This window comes from Bidens hawaiensis, unplaced genomic scaffold (genome assembly GCF_021521415.1).
Source record: "Bidens hawaiensis isolate Kalapana, Puna unplaced genomic scaffold, B.hawaiensis_p1.1 tig00031415_1, whole genome shotgun sequence".
NCBI classification, from domain to species: domain Eukaryota; kingdom Viridiplantae; phylum Streptophyta; class Magnoliopsida; order Asterales; family Asteraceae; genus Bidens; species Bidens hawaiensis.
This window is the reverse complement of record NW_027495281.1, coordinates 129415-149708: the sequence shown is the minus strand read 5'-3', so window position 1 is coordinate 149708 and position 20294 is coordinate 129415. Positions and strand designations below refer to the sequence as shown.

General features: G+C 34.3%; 2 protein-coding genes across 2 annotated transcripts in view; one reads left to right on the top strand and one right to left on the bottom strand.

The window, feature by feature from the left end:
• Nucleotides 1-3767: 3767 nt before the first annotated feature.
• Nucleotides 3768-5998, top strand: LOC143582038 (BTB/POZ domain-containing protein POB1-like). Its single transcript, XM_077064692.1, has 3 exons — nucleotides 3768-3837; nucleotides 4834-5113; nucleotides 5191-5998. The coding sequence occupies exons 1-3, from the start codon at nucleotides 3768-3770 to the stop codon at nucleotides 5996-5998; spliced, it is 1158 nt and encodes a 385-aa protein (XP_076920807.1).
• A 12098-nt stretch (nucleotides 5999-18096) lies between these two features.
• LOC143582035 (E3 ubiquitin protein ligase RIE1-like) overlaps nucleotides 18097-20294 on the bottom strand; it is a 54286-nt gene continuing 52088 nt past the window's right edge. Inside the window, exons 3-6 of the mRNA XM_077064690.1 lie at nucleotides 19193-19297; nucleotides 18987-19104; nucleotides 18747-18908; nucleotides 18097-18310 (exon numbers count right to left, since the gene is read on the bottom strand). Coding sequence (XP_076920805.1) covers nucleotides 18152-18310; nucleotides 18747-18908; nucleotides 18987-19104; nucleotides 19193-19297 — 544 coding nt within the window. The 3' untranslated portion in view covers nucleotides 18097-18151. The remainder of the gene's footprint in view (nucleotides 18311-18746; nucleotides 18909-18986; nucleotides 19105-19192; nucleotides 19298-20294) is intronic.

Here is a 20294-nt window from a genome sequence, read left to right as displayed (position 1 = left end):
AAATCAAAATTTGTTCGAGTTTCTTCATTATTGGGCCGTGTTCAAAGCATATTATTTGTATGTTATTTTCACGGCGTTCGAGAATTGGATCCTAAAAACGTGGGCTACGAGCATCCGAGATGCTTATTTATTAAGAAATAATAAGCTTTGACATTTGATCATTGTCCCCGGTGTTTCGTTAAGCTCTTCTGAACCTATATTGCTTAAGATCCGATATGGATAAAGAAGCGAGAACGTCTTCATGAATGAATCAGGTGGATCATACCTTGAGGGGGTGATTGAAGAAGCTTCGGTTATCGGGTTGACTTGAGAAAATGAGAGACACGGTTTGACGATGTTTTGAGATCACAAGTCAAGGGGGTGATTGTAAGGCCAAAAATATGACTTGTGATATCAAAGTATGAAACCATTATATATTTATGGTCAAGAAAATAAAGTGGGCGTGAAATCCGGACACGAGACGAGAACTTCGGCATGCGCGTTTAGCTTTAACGGAAGAGATCTTCTAGAAGATTTGTGTTTAGTTATAAATAGGTAGCATTTGCTTACTTTTATGTGTGTGTTTTGTTATGTGAAATCACCCACCCAAGGGGAGCTCACCTTGGGTGGGGTCGGTTCGTGCGCTTATTGTAATCTTTCAGCTGATAACGAGATCGTTCCTTTATTTTATCGTTAAATTATTTATGTCCGGTCGTTTATTTCACTGCACCCGTCTCGAGCACTTATCAAAAACAAAGCCGTTCGTTGTCGAATCCGGTTTCGGGACCTACTGGTATAAATACATGAAATAAAGTTTGCAAATGAGTTTGTAACCTTCTGACAATATAGACGAATAAATTTAAACATACTTAACGTAAACAAACACAAATGAGAATCTGAAATTTTTGTGCTCAAAAGATGTTTGTTCGTACATTCATAAGACAACACCACGGATTATAAAGGTATGTTTAAGATTGGAAAAACTACAATCATTTGCAATGATAATATTTCGACTGTTCGATTGCAATCTACGAAAGTAATTTTTGTTATTGTAACATCTCGGATTTTTCGTATTTGTATTCGTTTATATTTCCGATTCGGGAATGTAATTTGGATCTTTCGAACTATTTAAAACTTGTATTTACTGGTATTTAACTTGGTTTTAACTTATTTTATAATTTCATAACTTTCAATCATGCTAAATAGTTCTTAGAAACCCCTTAAAATCGCTTAAAACGGCTAAATCGCATTTAGATAAGTGCATGGACTATTTTTGACCCAAATCCCAAAACTTATGCCCCAAGCTAAGTTACATAATATTATAACATGTCTGTTTTTCTTACCTTAAATATTAAAAACGAATTTTATTGTTAATTGGTTCGATTATGCCATTAATTGATTATTCGGTTTCCTAAACGAGCTATTTCTTTATAAACAAGTCTTAACACTTAATATTTAAACAAGGCATATCATAAAACCCTAAATTATTCCTTCAATACTAGCCACCATCTCTATATCCCACGAAATTTCCTTTCTCCATTGCCAGTTTCTTTAAGATCTTTCATCTACTGTTTGACTTTGATGATTAAGACCACTTTAACCTCGATTATCTCTTGTTCCATTCATTGTTTGGGTAAATTGTCTTCATGACAAATGTTGGTTTATATCTAAATAACAAAAGCCCTCAATCTATTTTACTAATTGATGGGGTTTTGTCTGTCAATTTCTTTCCGACCCGTTTAAGGGCATAAAAGTCAATTTTAATGATTTTTTAATTACTATATATTCTGATCGGAATTATCTTTTGATCCATAATACTTTTAGTTTTATCTCGAGATTTTGAGCGTACTGACCAAAACCCGATTCCCGACTCGCTATTCGGATTCTGGTCAGTCTCAGCTCGCTTATTTACTGAAAACCTCATAACTGGAGTTCTATACATCCGTTTGGACGGATTCTAGCGGCTATGTTCTCGATTTTGACACTATTTTATTTTTTTATAAGTCTAAGGTCTGGTTGGATTAGAAAACTTGTCATGTTAACTTTGCTTGTTTATTCTATCTCTCGGTTTATTTGCTTAATCGTCGATGTGAGATATCATTCTCCTCTATTTTACTATTTTCAAACAATTTGAGGACATATGCGTACTAGTACCAATACTAATACTAACACTTACTTTTATATTACATACAAAACTAGCAAACGAATGATCGTATGTATTCAATCAAATGTTATTTGTTACTTGTTTATGTGCTTACATTCTATCATATTCGGAGACGTCCATCATAATCATGTTATAGTTTGATCATACGCCGTCTTAGTAACCAAAGCCCGATTCGCTTGACGATGGTAAACCGACAATCACATTTATGTGGCGTCATAGTAGCCATAGCCCGTGTTTGTGAGGCATGGTCAACTCACACACTATTTGCTTACGGTTTGATTGATTATTACTTAAATTATTTTGTTTGCGCAGTTATTATCTATCATTTATTATATATTATTTTTAATATCAAAATTGGTGATCATCTCACTCAACATGTGTTGTTGACAAATCTCTATTTATTTTCTACACATATGCAGGTTACCAGTTGATTTAAAGCTAAGGCGAAGAACACATAGAATGACTTTAGGAAATAAAATAAAGATTTATTGCTCTATTACTTAGTTTGGGATTATTTATTTGTTTCGAATTGTTATTGTTATATTTTGAAACTTGTGCACATTATTTGAATTTTGAAATAAATAAATTAATTAGATATTGTCATATTTCATATTGTATGATAGTACTTTGTGAACTATGAACCACGGTTCGCACCCAGGCATTTCCGTCTTAGGTTGGAGTTTGACAGTTATTTATTCTTATGGTTGTGCTACTTTTAATTATTGTACATTGATAAAGTTTGTTTAATGATATTAGATGATGCTCGAGCAGCTTAATAAACTAAAGCAACTCGATGCCCACCTCAATCTGAGACAATGAGTCCTTTACTTGTAACGTTATTTGATTTGGTCTTTGTAAAATTTATAAAACTTACAAATCCTACGAGCATAGAGCTTAGAGGCGTTAAAGAGATTTATGAAATATTTACGGATGTATGAATTATATTGATTTATTTTACATTATTAAAAGTAGTGTAATATGTAAACGAATTAAGAATTGTATTTTTCTTTTTTTTTTCGTACTTTCAATGTTATATGTTTATTATTTGGGCCATCACATGCAGTACGTGTACACTAAAGATAAATAAAATATCACGTAAGTCATAGATTGTATATGAAGTGCTTTGATTGAAAGAGCACAATAGGTATTTGCTATTCCTTTTTTTTCTTACGGATATAATTTGCTTATTTCAATAATTTCACGTATAACTTTGGGATCGTATTTATAAAGGAATTAGGGTTTATAAAATCTCCCAACGATGAGTGAATCGAATTTTGAACTGTTCGATCCTAGAACGCTGGTGATGGATTCTCCAAAAGATGGCTGCGACAGTTGCAACTTCGGGTTTGCGTTCAATGATAGCAATTTCTCCGATCGTGTTCTTCGCATCTGTATCTTTTCTGAGCCTATAGAGTCTACACAATTACCACCAGGTATCAGTTGTCCACCATTATCGTAATATTTTACTCAATTCTAATGGAATTTGGATGTACAACAGCAAGTGTTAGAACCTTAAATATTAGCTCTCCAATTTTAGCCGGAAGAAGTTCATTTTTCTACGAGGTGACTATGTTCAAATAACTCAAAGTTAGTGATTTTGTTGTTTTATTAGTTTTTTTTCTTCATGCAGTTGTTTTCAAACGAGATCAAAGAGTCAGAACAATGTCATGCAACCTTACGAATCAATGCCTCAGGTTCGTAGAAATTGTTGGCAATTTCAGATAGGGGCGAGCAAGAAAAGGGTCGGACCCTTGAAACCCGACTCACAAAACCCTTAATTAGACCCGAATATATAATATGGGACGGGTTAAGGGTATTTAAAGGTCACCTTAAAGGGTAAAAGGGTTTTAAAGGTCTGACCCTTTTTCATACCCTTGACCCTTTTATTAGTTTCTTGATAGATATACATCATATTCACGATTAATCTGAAACTTAGAGAGATTTGTATTTCATATATGATTCATACGAAATATCCCAACTACTAAAAAAATAAAAATAAAGGGTCATACTACTGATTGGAAACATATATATGGGAATCAATAAATTGTTCTCTACATATAATTTGTGAATGTGAATATTATTTGCATCAGTTCAAATGGTTGATAAACTTTCGAGGTTAAACTTTACTATGTTATTAAATGAAAGCATAATTGTTTTAGGATTCATATAGTAAAGTTATATATGAGATATGCAACTAGTAAATATAGAAAAGGAGATGCGATTACTGTCTTAAAAGGTAAAAGGGTTGGACCCTTAACACCCTTATTTTTACCCGTTACCCGACCCTTTTATTGTTTAGAGGGTACGGTCTCGGGTCCACGTTTCTTCCTAAAAGGGTAAAGGGTACGGGTAAAATATTATGTAAAAGGGTCGCGTCTTACCCTTTGAACAGTCCTAATTTCATAATAGGAATTGAAGAATAACACAATAAATTTGATAAACTTGCACTGTATTGATAAACTTGTTCTTGAATTGATCTATCAAATTACATTCTTTACTTGCGTTTTTATAACCATACTAATTACATACTAGACCATAGACTTTACAAATATACATACTAGACATAATCTATACTTTCAAGAATAACTAAAAGACCCCTAATATTTAGTTTATATTTTCAACAGAAATCTCTTATTTCTGATTTACGTGTATGTGTAATTTGTAGTTTGTGTATTCTCTTTTACTTTCAGATGAAGTTGGTCTCATGGAACTATTGAAGTTTATGTATAGCAACAATTTGACAGCTACAACTGCTCTAGCTGTGCTTGATTTACTATTAGTTGCTGAAAAATTTGATGTTCCTTCATGCACGAGATATTGCGGCCGTTTATTAAGAACTCTACCGATGACACCAGAATTTGTACTGGCTTATCTTGATCTTCCATCAACTATTTTAACGGCTGAAGCATTTCAGCCAGTTACTGTCGCCGCCAAGCAGTTCTATTCTGTCCATTTCAAAGACATAACCAAGTAAAGCTTTCTGAAAAAATAAAAAATGTTCAATTTTTAGTGATAATCTTAATCTTAAATTGTACATATAATGGCAGGTTCCAAGATGAGATTCTTAGCCTGCCACTTGCTGGTGTGGAGGCGCTTATAGCTAGTGATGATCTCCAGTTGTTATCAGAAAATACCGTTTACCGTTTTGTCCTCAAATGGGCCTACTCCCAGTACCCTAAATTAGAGGACTGTCGTAATATCATCGATACCCGCCTTGCAAAGTTTATTCGTTACCCTTACATGTCACATAGACTGCTTAAAAATCTCCTCATCCGCAAGGAGTTCGACCCTGAATCTGCCCAAAAGGTAGTAACAGAAGCACTTTCTTTTAAATCCAAGGTCCCATACAAGCAGCATGCATATATCGTCGATGAAAACTCTAATCTTAGTCGTAGGTTTGTGGAACGGGTCTACAAGTACCGGCCCATTAAGATGGTTGAATTCCAACAACCGCTTCCACATTGTGTGGTGTACTTAGAATTGAAACGTGACCTGTGTGTGAGTTTGTTTCCATCGGGTCTTGTTTATTCAGAAGCATTCGACTTTGGTGATCAACTTTTTGTCTTGATGGGCAGGCATTACATGGACAATTTCGAGCTTTTTTTAGTTATGTTAGAGGAGGCGGATAATCAACGCTTAGATAATCTTGCGTTTGACTATGAGTTTTCTGTAAGGTACTCGATGCACGCTCAAGAGTTTGTTAGCGAATTCAAAAGGAGTTATAAATCTGCGGCTGGAAAGACGGTTTGCCTATCTTTGTTTACACTACTGTGGACTAGTTTTATCGGGGAAGATAGTGTCTATTTTGTTGATGATACATATCATTTTAGTGTTGAGCTTACTGATGGGCGTTGAGAAAGTAATTTTGATTAAACATATATATTTGCTTGGTTTATTTTGATAATGTATGGTTCTGGTTTTATATGAGGTAAATACTTATGGCTATATATTATTAAATGTTAGTTAGAGCTTAATCATCTATTTTAAAGTCATACTTAAAGATCTTTCTACCCATACTTTGTATATTACGTTCTTTCATAATTTGGTAAAGTATAAGCTTCATTTGTAGGGCATGTATAGATTGTAAACCTTCTTAAGTTGAGAAGCATTCGAAACTCAATATGTGATATTATTTTGGCACCAACACATTTTCTATCACTCTTTAAAAGTTCTTGCAATGGTATTTTTGCAAAGTTAACATGGACCAACTTTTTTACTCGATGAAAAGACACACCGGTTAACAATACCATCAACAAAGCAACACATACTTGAACCTAAATATAGTTTGTTATCGACACAGGGAGAACCAACACAATTCCTAACCACAACAGAAGCATAAGGATAACAACACCTAGTATACACAATCAGAGCATTTATGTTATTAACAACAAAAATAACAACTCATATATTTCCACCTACGACAACATAAACAACCCAACAACACCAACCATGGTGTTGGTTCAACCAGGTAAAAACAACACCTGCTTCATGTACATCACAAAAATTAGCAATTGAACTATGATATTTAAAAAAAAAACCATGTAAAATCAAAGTTCCACCGAGCCTGTACGGCGTCGAATTGCGTCATTAACATAAAATATATGGCAATCGACAAAAAAGAGCCAAAACTTTTAGGGTTTTTTTAACCTTAATCTTTCTAATCAACGAAAAAACGAGGCACTTACTACTTTAAATTTCAACAATGATCCGCAATTGCCTTGTTTGGTCTTCATTTTGGTTACTCATAGGGGGGACTGTAATTTGGGAGTGGACAATTTGGTTAGTGGGACTATTTATTGAAGACGTAAGATCAGGAACCTTTTAAGCAATCGTTTTTTCTAAATACCAGGCTTTTACCTTCTTTCCCTTTATCAGCCATTTAAACAATAAAAAACATATTGTGTTGCTTGGAACAATCTCATCCCTTGCATCTAATAATGAACGGATGAGATTGTTTCTTATGTTTCCTACCCAACACATGATTTCTACCATATCCAAACCCTATAAGATACAACTTCATTACCTAAATATTACATAATAGATGATGAAGGTTTTACTTAGTCTTGTCTTAATATGTTGTTTTCTTTTAATAAAACAACGTTGGAGCGGTAATTTTAATTTCAAACCATACAATTACTCATTCATTAATATTCATTATGCAATACGTTATATCTTATAAAATTATAATCTTCATTATGTAATTCATATATATATTTGATGTTTTCTATATTTTTCACCCTTGTGTTACACGGGGATATTAACCTATTAATAATAAAAATAATAATAGAATGCACATAAGCTGTCAAGTATACAAGTTTCATTTTTATAATTTCCCCTTTATCCTTTATGAATGATAAAATGAAAAGATGTTGGTGGAAATCAAACTCACTACCTTGCTTTTAACATGTTTGTGGCTTACCGACTCAACTAGGATGAACTGGTGCTAACCTTCTCTTTTTCTTAATTAGTATAGATTCACAACATTCCATTTTGATTTCTTTTAAAATACAAATACAAATGATTCTTACTAATATATGTATTTTAGAAAATTATTTATATCTTATGAATCCATAAGATATGTTATTATATATATTATTACATTTAACTTTTCTGTTTTATTTTTCTATCCTAGTTAACACACTAAATCATGTCCATTCATTAATAGAAAGGTTGAAATTTCCATATGGCTAGCTCAACAATTATAATTTTCCATCACTTATCCTAAAAACCAAAGGTGGGCAAAATAAGCATGGTCAAAACTTAAAACGAGAAAATTCTTAAAATAACTCCTTTTAAAGAGAGAAGTCTCATTTTAGTCATTTTTTTCTCAAAATTTTTATAATTTGGATTTGCAAGACGCTTTGGGAAAAGATAAAAATAAAGAGGGAGCATGCCAAATTTCGAAAGAAAGTCAGGTAAAAAACGAGATTTGGGGAAATAATGCCATGCAAGTCCAAATTATTTTGTAATCTTGGAGCAAAAGTCCATATTTTTCCAAATCTTTTTTATTCAAAAAATCGTCTTGAGAGACTGTTTTTTTATATTTCCTACCTTTCCCGTCTATATTTTCAAATTCTTAGAAAAATATATTTTTTACAATTATACCCCTTAACCAGCACCACCACCTTAAACCACCACCATCACGTCGGCCCCACCCCATCACCACCACCGAACTACCACCACCCCCCACCCCATCACCTCCTCTCCACCTCCTCGATTGGACAATTATCATATAACCAAATAAACGGAAGCATTCCCAACTCGATTGAACAATTATCATTGACCATCTGTAACATTCTAGACATCATCAAAACCTTCCAGAAACTCCTTTTCCCTTTCCATCTTCTTTCTAGAAAATGGCTGAAACTACTACTCCATCCCTATAAATTCAAAATTTAACTCCTTTTTTTCATCATTATGTTCTGTCTTGAGTTGGGAATGCTTCCGTTTATTTGGTCAATGATAATTGTCCAATCGAGGCAGTGGAGAGGAAGTGATGGGGTGGGGGTGGTGGTGGTTCGGTGGTGGTGATGGGGTGGGGCCGACGTGATGGTGGTGGTTCATGGTGGTGGTTCAAGGTGATGGTGGTTAAGGGGTATAATTGTAAAAAATATATTTTTCTAAGAATTTGAAAATATGGACAGGAAAGGTAGGAAACATAAAAAACAGTCTTTCAAAATGGTTTTTTGAATAAAAAAGATTTGAAAAAATATGGACTTTTGCTCCAAGATTACAAAATAATTTGGACTTGTACGGCATTATTTCCTCAAATATCGTCTTTTACCTGACTTTCTTTCGAAATTTGGCCAGCTCCCTCTTTATTTTTATCTTTTCTCAAAGCGTCTTGCAAGTCTAAATTATAAAAGATTTTGAGGAAAAAAGGGTTAAAATGGGACTTCTCTCTCTAAAATGCTATTTTAGGAATTTTCCCACTTAAAACTATGAGCTCTGATTTCTGACACGTACCGCAGAACTTAACAAGAAAAAGAAATCTAAATGTATAACTTAGAATATTTTTATACCAAAATTGTGTAGTTTAATTTATCATAGCATTTTCTTTAAAAAGCTACATTTGTATTTTAAAGTATAAAATACAAACAAATAAATAAAAGTTCTAGACTAAGCATGTCATGTTTGTGTCAACTGAAGATGCATGTGTCTTGTTCTAATTCATTTGTCTCAGATGGCATTTGAGTATGTAATGTGTTTAACTCGCTGACTCACGAACACATCCTATTGAAGCCCTACAATTAAAACTAATGTATCATTTAGATTAGAGTTTACCTTCTCAAAAAGTTCCATAACAATAAGAAACAAATATCTTACACATGTTGAGGGTTTTACCAACTTCTTAACTTTGAAGAGACTTGATGAAGTCCACATGCTTCTCTACTTATCTCATGCTTGGTTGTGATAAACATGACTTACAACTATTTCATAAATATGATTCAACTGATTGGATAAACTTATTATGGAGAATTAATCACACAATTATCATAGGCAATTGACTAACTCTTATTCTAAAGCAGCTTCAAACTTAGATTTAAATAGTATAATCAATTAATCATCCATGATGTTGGTAATTAAATCCAATACAGGTTCAAGCTTCTGATGTAATTCTTAATACAAAAACAACCATATATAATTATGTCTAAGCCTTAATTCTGGTATCATTCACAGACACTACAAGAAATTCTATATGATATGACAAGTCCTTTTAGTTTCGATTCGTTAATAAGCATGCAAATAGCAATTTAAAATCATAGCCGTAAAGGAATCATCCGACCTTAAGTTAGAAGTTGAAACAACATCACTATTTATGTTTACCTAAACAAGAATTCAAACTAACTTTACCTGATCAAAGTAACATAATCTTCATCGTTCTCAAAGCTCGAACAATTGCTAATCAAACTAAGCATTGATGAGATTTTCGCATTCCTCTTCTTATACTCCAACAACAAAAGCACCACATGTACGACACATTGCATTAACCGAAGATCCAAACCCTAAGTTTCCGTCTCATATCTTCCCATGCTAATGTTGGGTTTGTAGGCCTTGTTGGCCCGGTTTATTATTTGAAGTCCAAAGGGCAGACGGGTGTAGGGAGGTCTGACCGAAGCCCGGCCCGGTTTAAATTTCTTGCTTAATAATTTACTAACCCTAGTTCAATATCTTTATAAACCACATTATGTACTTGTAATCATTGTCACTCAATAAGAATATCTAGTTGCCACCCGTGGACGTAGGTCAGTTTAAACCGAACCACGTTAAATCCTCATGTTCGTTTATTGCTTTCGCGTGTGTGTTCAGTTTCGTGTGTGTGTTTAATCCTAACAAGTGGTATCAGAGAGCTTACGTTCGGATCACACGAAGAACACGGTGAACCAGTTCCGCGTGTCGCCAGTGATCGGGGCTAGGGTTCCGCCGCGTTACCGCTAACTGCTGCTAGGGTTTCGCTGCCACCAGTTGCCACCGTCAGTTTCGTTGCGCCCCCGCAGAAGGGTAACCGCCGGCTAGGGTTCTGCTGTACCCAGTCGCCGATGATCCGAGTTTATGGTTCTGTATTTTTTTCGAAAGTGAGAACCTTTTGCATCACCACCTTGTACCACCGCTAGAAACAAAGTCATTGAAGATTCGAAGTAAATTTGTTAATCGGATATTTTGTTGCAAAACGTAAAAGAGGCGCAAGAAGATCAAGAAAAGTTTGGTTGTTTTGACCAAGTGCATCAGTGCATGTGCAAGACCAGATCTTTTTTTTTGTTTGGGCCGTTAACTTGGGCAGCAGCCCATCATCAAGATCAAATTCAATTTGTTTCTTTTTTCTAGTTGGGCCACGTGAAACAAAGGGGCAGTAAGCCCAATTTGGTTGAAGTTGTGTGGGCCAAGGTCTTGGGTTTGTTTAGCCCGGAAATAAATTTGGGTCGAGATCATATTTTTGCGAAGTGCGAACCAAGAACAGTCGTCAAATCAGAAGGAATTGTTTAAAGAAACGGGTAACCAGTGCCAACCGCGTTTGTCAGGTTTTATCGTTTCAGTTTAAAATTTCAGTTTCTGATTTACAATTCGTATTTCCGCTGTCGTTTAAATAGGTTGATTTTTTAACAGAGTTCAGTAGAACAGTCGTTAAGTTCAGGCCGGTGCCATTGCTGTGTCTATCTCTGTTTTTATCCAGGTTTTCATTTTAGTCATTGTAATGGCAGAAGACGGAAAGCTTTCGATACAGAAGTTTGACTGGAAGAATTTTGGTTGGTGGAAGATGCAGATTGAAGCGCTACTTTGTCAGAAAGATTTAGATGTAGTGCTTGAGGATGAAAAACCAGAAAAGTTGTCAGATGAAAATCGGAAGAAGTTAGACAAGAAGGCTAGGGCTTGTATTACTTTGTCATTGTCGTAAGAGGTAGCGTTTAACATCATAAAAGAAACCACAGCACGTGGTATGATGGAGGCATTGTCCAACATGTATGAGAAGCCTTCGGCAACGAATAAAGTCTATCTTATCCGAGAGCTAGTGACAACAAGAATGAAAGAGGGTGGGTCAGTTACAACGCATATCAATAATCTTAATTCGATCCTGTCCCGCTTAGTGTCAGTCGACATTAAGTTTGATGATGAAGTTCAAGGTCTTTTTTTATTGCCCCTCTTTACCCGACAGTTGATCGCAAACAGTGACTGCAGTTTGTAGTTCGTCTACAAAAATTACTTTTGATGGGATTCGTGACTTGATTCTGGGAGAAGATTCAAGACGCAGAAGTTCAGGTGAATCATCAGGAAATATGTTAGTCACAGAAGGTAGAAGTAGGGGAAAATAACGAGGCAGTGGGAGCAGGAAGAGGAGTCAGTCTAAGACTCGTAAAGATATTGAATGATGGGGTTGTAAAGAGAATGGACACTTCAGGATTCAATGTCCGAATGGTAAGAAAGAGGTGAACATTACAGAAGACGACACGGATGACGGGGTTAGTAGTGATGAGGCTCTGATTTGCAGTGTTGAGAGTAACGTTGATGCTTGGGTGATGGATTCTGGTGCATCGTTTCATGTCACTCACTGTAGTGAAACGATGAATAATCTAAAGTTTGGTGATTTTGGAAAGGTTCGACTAGCGAACGATGATATTTTATAGGTTACGAGTATGGGGACATTGAATTGATAACTTCTGCCGGTACTTCTTGGAATTTAAAAGACGTGAGGGTTATTCCAAGTTTGAAGAAACGTTTGATTTCAGTTGGGCAGTTGGATGACCAGGGTTACGATGTTAAGTTCGGGAATGGGCAGTGGAAGGTAGTCAAAGGAAATCTTGTGGTTGCTCGTGGCAAGAAAATTGGATCATTATATATGGTCGACGTATCACGGGAAGGAGTTGATCCAGTTCCGATGAAAGACAAAATCCAGTTCATAGAATCTCGTGGGCAGAAGAAGGTTCGTTTTGGAAGTAACAAACCCAGAGCCAAAGTGAAGATTCAGGATGAACGAGCTAGGAAGGTTAAATCAGTTGGGGGACATCGTGACAGTGGGAGCACATGTCGTGTTTCAATTACAGTTCCAGCTCGACAGTGGATTAAGAAAACCAGTATTCCAGTTGTAAAAGTCTCTCCAGTGAATTACTTGCTAAATATGGAGAGTGTTTGTTCTCAGGTTATCTCAGGATCCGGTAGTTCGTTACAGTGGGAACCGGTAGGGACAAAGAACGGGTCAGGGGTAGTTTTAGCGTGACTGATGAGTTGGAGCTCCGGGGAGCTTCAACGGGCCTTCAAGTTCATTGATAAGAAGGTGGTGGCAACTAGAGGACGTTAAATGTTTAGATTGCAGAAGTACAATCTGGAGTGCAGACGAGAGTACTCAAGGCCTCCGAGTGGGAGATTGTTAGGTTCGTAGCCCTTGTTGGCCCGGTTTATTATTTGAAGTCCAAAGGGTAGACGGGTGTAGGGTGGCGAGACCGAAGCCCGACCCGGTTTAGATTTATTGCTTAAGAATTTACTAACCCTAATTCAATATCTATATAAACCACGTTATGTACTTGTAATCATTGTCACTCAATAAATAATATCTAGTTGTCACCCGTGGACACAGGTCAGTTTAAACCGAACCACGTTAAATCCTCGTGTTCATTTATTGCTTTCGCGTGTGTGTTCAGTTTCGTGTGTGTGTTTAATCCTAACAGCTAACCAAAACAATGCAGCGAACGAAAGCACCACAAAAGCGAGGTTTCACGTGTCTACAACAACAACTGGAAACTTATAGCCCCAACTCTCTTGCCACTGCTCCGATTGTAGGCGAAGAGAGCTAGAAGCATGCATGCACTACAATTGGAGAACTAGCAAGAGGATTGGGGCTATTCGTTCCCGGTTTTTGTTGTAGAAACCCTGTGGAACCTTGCATTTGTGGTGCTTTCGTTTGCTTTGAATATACGAACCGGAGACTTAGGGTTTGGATCTTCAGTTAATCTCGATGCAATGCAACGTGTAGTACATATGGTGCTTTGTTGTTATTATGTTGGTGTAATAAGGTTTCTGGAAATACAATTGTAGGAGTTCAAATTTTCGATATATATATATATATATATATATATATATATATATATATATATATATATATATATATATATATATATATAAACATGATCAAATACATTTTATTCTTAACATGAGAACGGTGAGAACTAATTTGCTATTATCATTAGGTTTATTTTTATAGGTATTTGCTGTTATATTTTGTTCGTATTTGCTAATTTTCGATCATGAGACGTTATAAGTATTTGCTGATATATATTTTTTTGTTATTATTAGATTTTTTCTTTTGCTGTTATTAGTATTTGCTAGTATATGTTATTATTTTGTTTTTGATTTTGATTCTTTTGTTATAATTTTTAGGTTTTTTTCTTTGTTATTATAAATTATTGTTTATGTAGATTGATATTGTTTCTTATTTTCTCGTTTTTTTTATAAATTGATATTATTTCCTACGTTCTCATATTAAGATTAAAATGCACATGAACCTTCCCCTATATATATATATATATACAACTCGTAGAAAAAGAGAGAAGGAATGATTTGTTTAGAAGTTAAGATATTGCATTACTAAAACTCTAAAATTAGGACTTAGAAAGAAGATATTGGTATGAATCTAAATATGTATATATAGATATTTTTATTTAATTCAAATGACTTTTAAACTTCTAAACTTCAAACATAAGGAGGATATATATTATTTAACATTTAAATCCTCACTTTTTTAAATTGTTTTTTTTGTTTTAACTCATGGAGTTGTTTTCAAATTCAAATTCAAACATGCAAATTTTAGAAGTTGTTATAACAAATTCGTTTTATGTGGCCAACAAATTTGGAAGGATTTAATTTACTTATCTTATGTTTTTGTATTTTAAATGAATGAGTTAATTTAATTTAAAAACTGAAAATTGGGTATTTGGTTAAGTATTTATTAAAATTTATGATGTTGTATTCGTGTGTTTTAAATATATAGATTTAGTTTTATAGTAAAAAGTGATAAATATAAAAGTTCTTCCATAAATCTCCGTGTACTCCTAATAATCTCTATAAGCTCTTTAGCATTAATATGACAATCCCTTATTGGTCCATTTTCTCCGAGAAACTCGTGACGTATTGAATGTGCCTCTATTAGCCGTTGGATGTCACTTTCTTTACAGTTCGATGGCATGCCTGTAATACGTTTTACACACTAGGCAATCGTACTTTCAACGATCCGTATACATTCATATGTTTGGTCAGCCGTCGCATTGTATGTCTCAACTTACGGATGGCGCATGTGCATTTCTCCCACAACGTCATCTACTTTTAAAAGTATGGATGGATTGCTAATAAATCATCCACAATTCTAAGGAATAACGTACATTGCATATGGAACCGACGTCTAAAGTAGCTATCAAGGAACGCCATATTCAAAGAAAAGCAATCGTTCTATATACGATTGTCTTCATCTTCACGAACCCTCTTTATTTTTTTGTATTTCCCCGCTACTTATCCAGAACTTAACTATTGTTGTTGCTTCCACAATAAGTACACGTTCTCAACGTCACTAGACACCAATTATTGAAATCGCCTGTGACAAAACTAGCTCAATGCGTGTCATAATCATCACTAAAGCTCGTTATTATCATATGTCAGAGTGGTTTAGTGAGAAATATTGTAGATGTGAATTTGAAGTATGTTGAAGTGACTTTTGGAATTTGAAAATTTGATTTTCTTTTCCTTTTTTCTTGTTTTAATATTAAACTAAATCTATACATTTAAAATACACAAATACAACATCATAAATTTTATTAAATACCCCAACACAAGCTTACACATCGACTAGTGTTGGAGTGACTTTATTAGCGGATTCCTCGTTTAGCATTTCGGTATATTCAATTGCATTCGAGCTTTGGGTTTTTATTTTTTCTTTTACCTTATTACCTTTCTATGGAATCACATGCAAAAATTTCAAAAGTTGGAAGCTGAACCTAGTCATTTTTAGTGGATAAATGAAGAAATGAGTATATGATGCCTATCTTATCTTGGTCCTCATCATATAACTAAGACTTCTAATGAATATTCATGTCTTTTCCTCTTAATGTGAACATAAAAACTACTACTCTCCTAATAGAGACTCATTGCCAACCATGTTCACGCTTCATATATCAGACACTTCCCATAACTCTCGTCTATATATACATTAACATAAACCATGCATTTTCAATAATCAAACGCATCAAGTAACTACTAAGGAACACACATGAAGGGTAAAGCCAAGTGTCCCTAAGGGATCCTCCGAACACTTCACTGGGATGCTTTCTTAGGATTTCCTATTGAAGTGTTTGAGGGAAATAATTTAAAATATGAAATTTTCAGAATATGTTGAATATAATGTGGCAATTAATTTTCTGAACCAAAGGTGTAATATGATATCAAGAAATTAGATAAAGGCTTTGTCTTTCTAAATTGTGAGGGTCAAACATGATGGGTAACAAAAAAAATGTCATTAAAAAACTGATTTTCTAATATTAATGGTTAATCTACTACAAATACGAATTTATAAAGTAAAAGAATATATAAATGGATTTTAGTACATGATATGTAAATGGATTTTATAAAACGGAGTTACCCTATTTTTGACATTTTTTTTTGTATTGGATATATTTATAAAGTAATATGTTTACAAACCCACGGAGTACAATGTACACACAATGGGTTTATGCCATTTGAAAGGAAGGATATGCAACTCATAAAAACCCGAGAGAGAGGCAAATAAAAAATATGTTAAAAACAAAGAATTAGCTCCTTATTTAATGCCATTAGCATTGGCGCATTGCTCTTTGCTCCTACACGAATACTATGCATTTGCCATTTTTTAGAACTTTTTTTAATACTATAATGATAATAATATGTTTTCTATATATTCATACTAGGATATAGCCCATGTGATTCACGGTGGTTAAAAAGTAAATAAAAAAGTTAAATTTAATAATATACATAATAGCATACCTTATGGATTTATAAGATATAAATAATTTGTTTCTAAAATACATAGATTAGTAAGTATATTTTGTATTTGTATTTTAAAAGAAATCAAAATGAAAGGTTGTGAATCTATAATAATTAAGAAAAAGGGAAGGTTAGCATTAATTCATCCTAGTTGAGTTGGTAAGTCATAAACAATTTAAAATTAAGGTAGTGAGTTTAATTTCCATCCACAACATATTTTTCATTTTATCATTCATTAAACGGAAATTGTAATAATATAGGTAGTGGAGGGTCTAGTTGAATGACATGTGGAGAGAACGCGTTGCTTTAATAATATAGGTAGATAATAGCGATTTATGGATTTAGAGGTTGGCTACACATGTGCACAGCCGGGGTTGGGTGTACAGGTACACAGCCAAACCGGTTAACCAGTTCCAACCCGAAATCTTAACTGGTTAACAACCGGTCCACCACTAACCAGTTTATATCCGGTTCTAAACGCTTTTTAGAAATCGGTTTATATTATTGGTCTCCTAACCGGTTATTTGTTTTTTTATTATTTTTTTAACCGGTTTTTTGTCGGTTATTTACCAGCTAACCGGTTCGGTAATACCGAGTAGAAGTTTCTTGTCTCAAACCGGTTAGTACCCGACCTGATTAATCGGTCTAATCGGTTATTTGACCGTTGATCACTAGCTGGTAGCCGTATGCTACAAAAAATACGTTTTTAAAGACCGCTCCGGTTGAAATGTTGAATATTTTTGCTGCCCTTTTTATTCATGATTGGGCCGCCCCATTCATATATAAATTTAAGATATCATTATACCTAAAGCCTAAAGGTGGGCAAAGAACATGATCATGGCTAAGGCTGGAATTAATTCTGACATTGACACAAACTTAACATGAAACTAAAGCGTTTGAGTTTGGGCAGGTTTCAGGTCAAGACATGAACAAGTTTAGCTAAACAGGGTTTTCAGATTGATAGATCTTGCCCATTTATTTTCATACTTTTTGAAAAATGTGTTTTATGTAATAACGTACACCATTTGCGGTTTTTATGCCAAAATTTAGGAGCTTAAAAAAATTGACATATTCTAAGCATAATTGCTTTATATGAACAAAACAAAATTGTACATTCGTAAATTTAAAGTATTAGATTGCAAAATATAATACAAATTTTATTCACGTTAAACGGTTCGTGTTCCTGTCAACTCGTGAACACAAACACGACCCAATTACCAAAGACCCGATATATGGAATGGTTACTCATAGGCTCATAACCATGACCTTTGGGTCACAAACTAGTACCTTATATGTCGCTTAAGAGCTCTAGACAACCTTTTAATCCACAATTCCATACAACCTCTCTTTTCAATCAAATATCAATATTGTAAAGACAAGGTAACCAAGCAAGACACTCCAACCATTATGGAACCGTGATTCACGAAACTAACTATACGATGTTGCCATTTATTATGGTTTTAGTTAAGTTAGTCAAGTTTATATTTCCCGTTGGTGTTTTACCTGTACTCTTTAACCCTGTTCCTTTGGCGCGACAAGTGATTTGCATACGGGACAACTGGCCTTTAACCTAAGCCATTTCCTGATGCATGTAGAATGGAAGTGATGGTTGCAAGGAAGTAAAAGAAGCTGTTCCCCATCTTCATAGTCGCAAAGACATATACAACAGTCCTGAAAAATACATAATGGTGATAGTAAATATTCAATTTTAACAACTAATGCATTCAGTAAATTATAAAAAGAAATTAAAAAAAATGTTTCGGGTCAACCCGGGTGACTATATTACAGCAATAACTTATGCTTAGAAAAACAGTACTTTTATTACAGAAATATTATTAGCCTTTGAATAAGACTATATAAATTTGTTTAACCTATCTGACCAGTTTGACCAAATAAACTTTTCTCTTTTTAGCTATTTTTCATTTGACCCGTTTGAGATTATTAACACAACTCATTTTGGCCCGTTCATAAGTAAACGGGTTAAAACTTGAAATTGCCACCTAGACTGTGTACAACTATTCAATTTTAACTCTCTTAATGTGATTAGTAATTTACTTGCCAAATAGTAAGCAATCATTTTATCAGTGGGATAAAAAAATTAACATACCGCATCCTCAGTTTGAAGAAAACGTACGGTAGACAAATCCGGGCCATTAGGTCCCATCGGGATCATTCTGCATGCGCGTTCATCAGGTTGATCTGCATCATCATTGGACATTTCAAATCTGTATTCAGGCAGGATTTTGATGGCAGCCTCTGATGCGCTTCCCTATGTATTATACATGGTTGTAAAAATCAGCAAAAAAACAAAATAAACAGAATTAAAAATGATTTTAATCTATTGCACCTCGCTGCCGATGTAACACAAGAAGCCAATAACGCAAGGCAAGCATAAACAACAAGCCATTCCCACTAAAGATAAGGAAAGAAAAGTAACGACGAAAAAAAACACGTCCATAGCCAACCTGCAGTCAGTTTGAAAACAAAGTATGAAGCTGTTTTCTAGACTGTTTATGAAATATTACAAAGCCTTTATATTGGTTCAAGACATACCATAATAGAAGTTGAGCGTTGCCAGGAGAGGAGTAAGAATACAACATCCAAATGAAGCCAATTGGCCACCACACATAAGAGAACACTTTATTAATGGTTTCCCATCTGCATTACAAATAGCGAAACATTACAAATAGGCATCATCACATATGCAATTATAGCAGCTTAAACGATTATTCTTGCCACAAACACATGCCTAATTATGCAGTAACGTTACTAACGTATGTATCATAGATTCATTTCTAATAAAACTTACCTCCCCAAAAATTTCATAACTAAAAGAAGCAAATAGATTTACATGCTTGTACTTATACGGTTATATGTTTGGTTGTATAAACACGACTTTTAACTATTTCAGAAAAATGATTGAACTTATAGACAAACTGCATAATTACAAAATTTTAATCACATTATTATAAGTATAATGTAAAACAGCTCATTACTTATTCTGAAACATCTTCAAACTCAGGTTTTAATTAGTATAATCATCCATAATGTAGTTAGATCTAATACAGATGCAATTCTAATATACCTCTCAGAATTGATTTTTTCTGGTTAAGTCTGCATTATAATTTATAAGCTTAGCAATTTTGTACTCATAGATTCGTTAATTGGCAGAGAGCGGTTTCAAAATAATAACGATAAACAAATCCTCGGGCCTAAACATGATTCAACTTATCGATAAACTTAGAATTATGGAGAATTAATCACATTATTAGTATGTGCAGTTGACCAGTTCATTACTTATTCTGAAACATCTTCAAACTCAGATTTTAATTAGTATAATCATGCATGATATTGTTAGATCCAATGCAGGTTCAAGCTTCAGATGTAATTCTCAACAGAATTATGCATCAGACCGTGTGCTCGGATTGATAAAAGCTCGCAACGAGCCAAGCTCTTTCAAGCTTGGGCTCAAATAAAGCTCGTTTAGTTATCGAGCCCGAGCTTATGGGAAGCTCATGTAGGCTCGTCGAGTCTTAACGAGCCTTGTGCGTTCTTAAGTTTTAGCTCTTTTGTAGTCTATGTATTAAGTTAACACTTCACACCCGAGCTTTGGCTCGTTTAAGGTTTTCTCAAAATATATAAAAATAGATAAAAA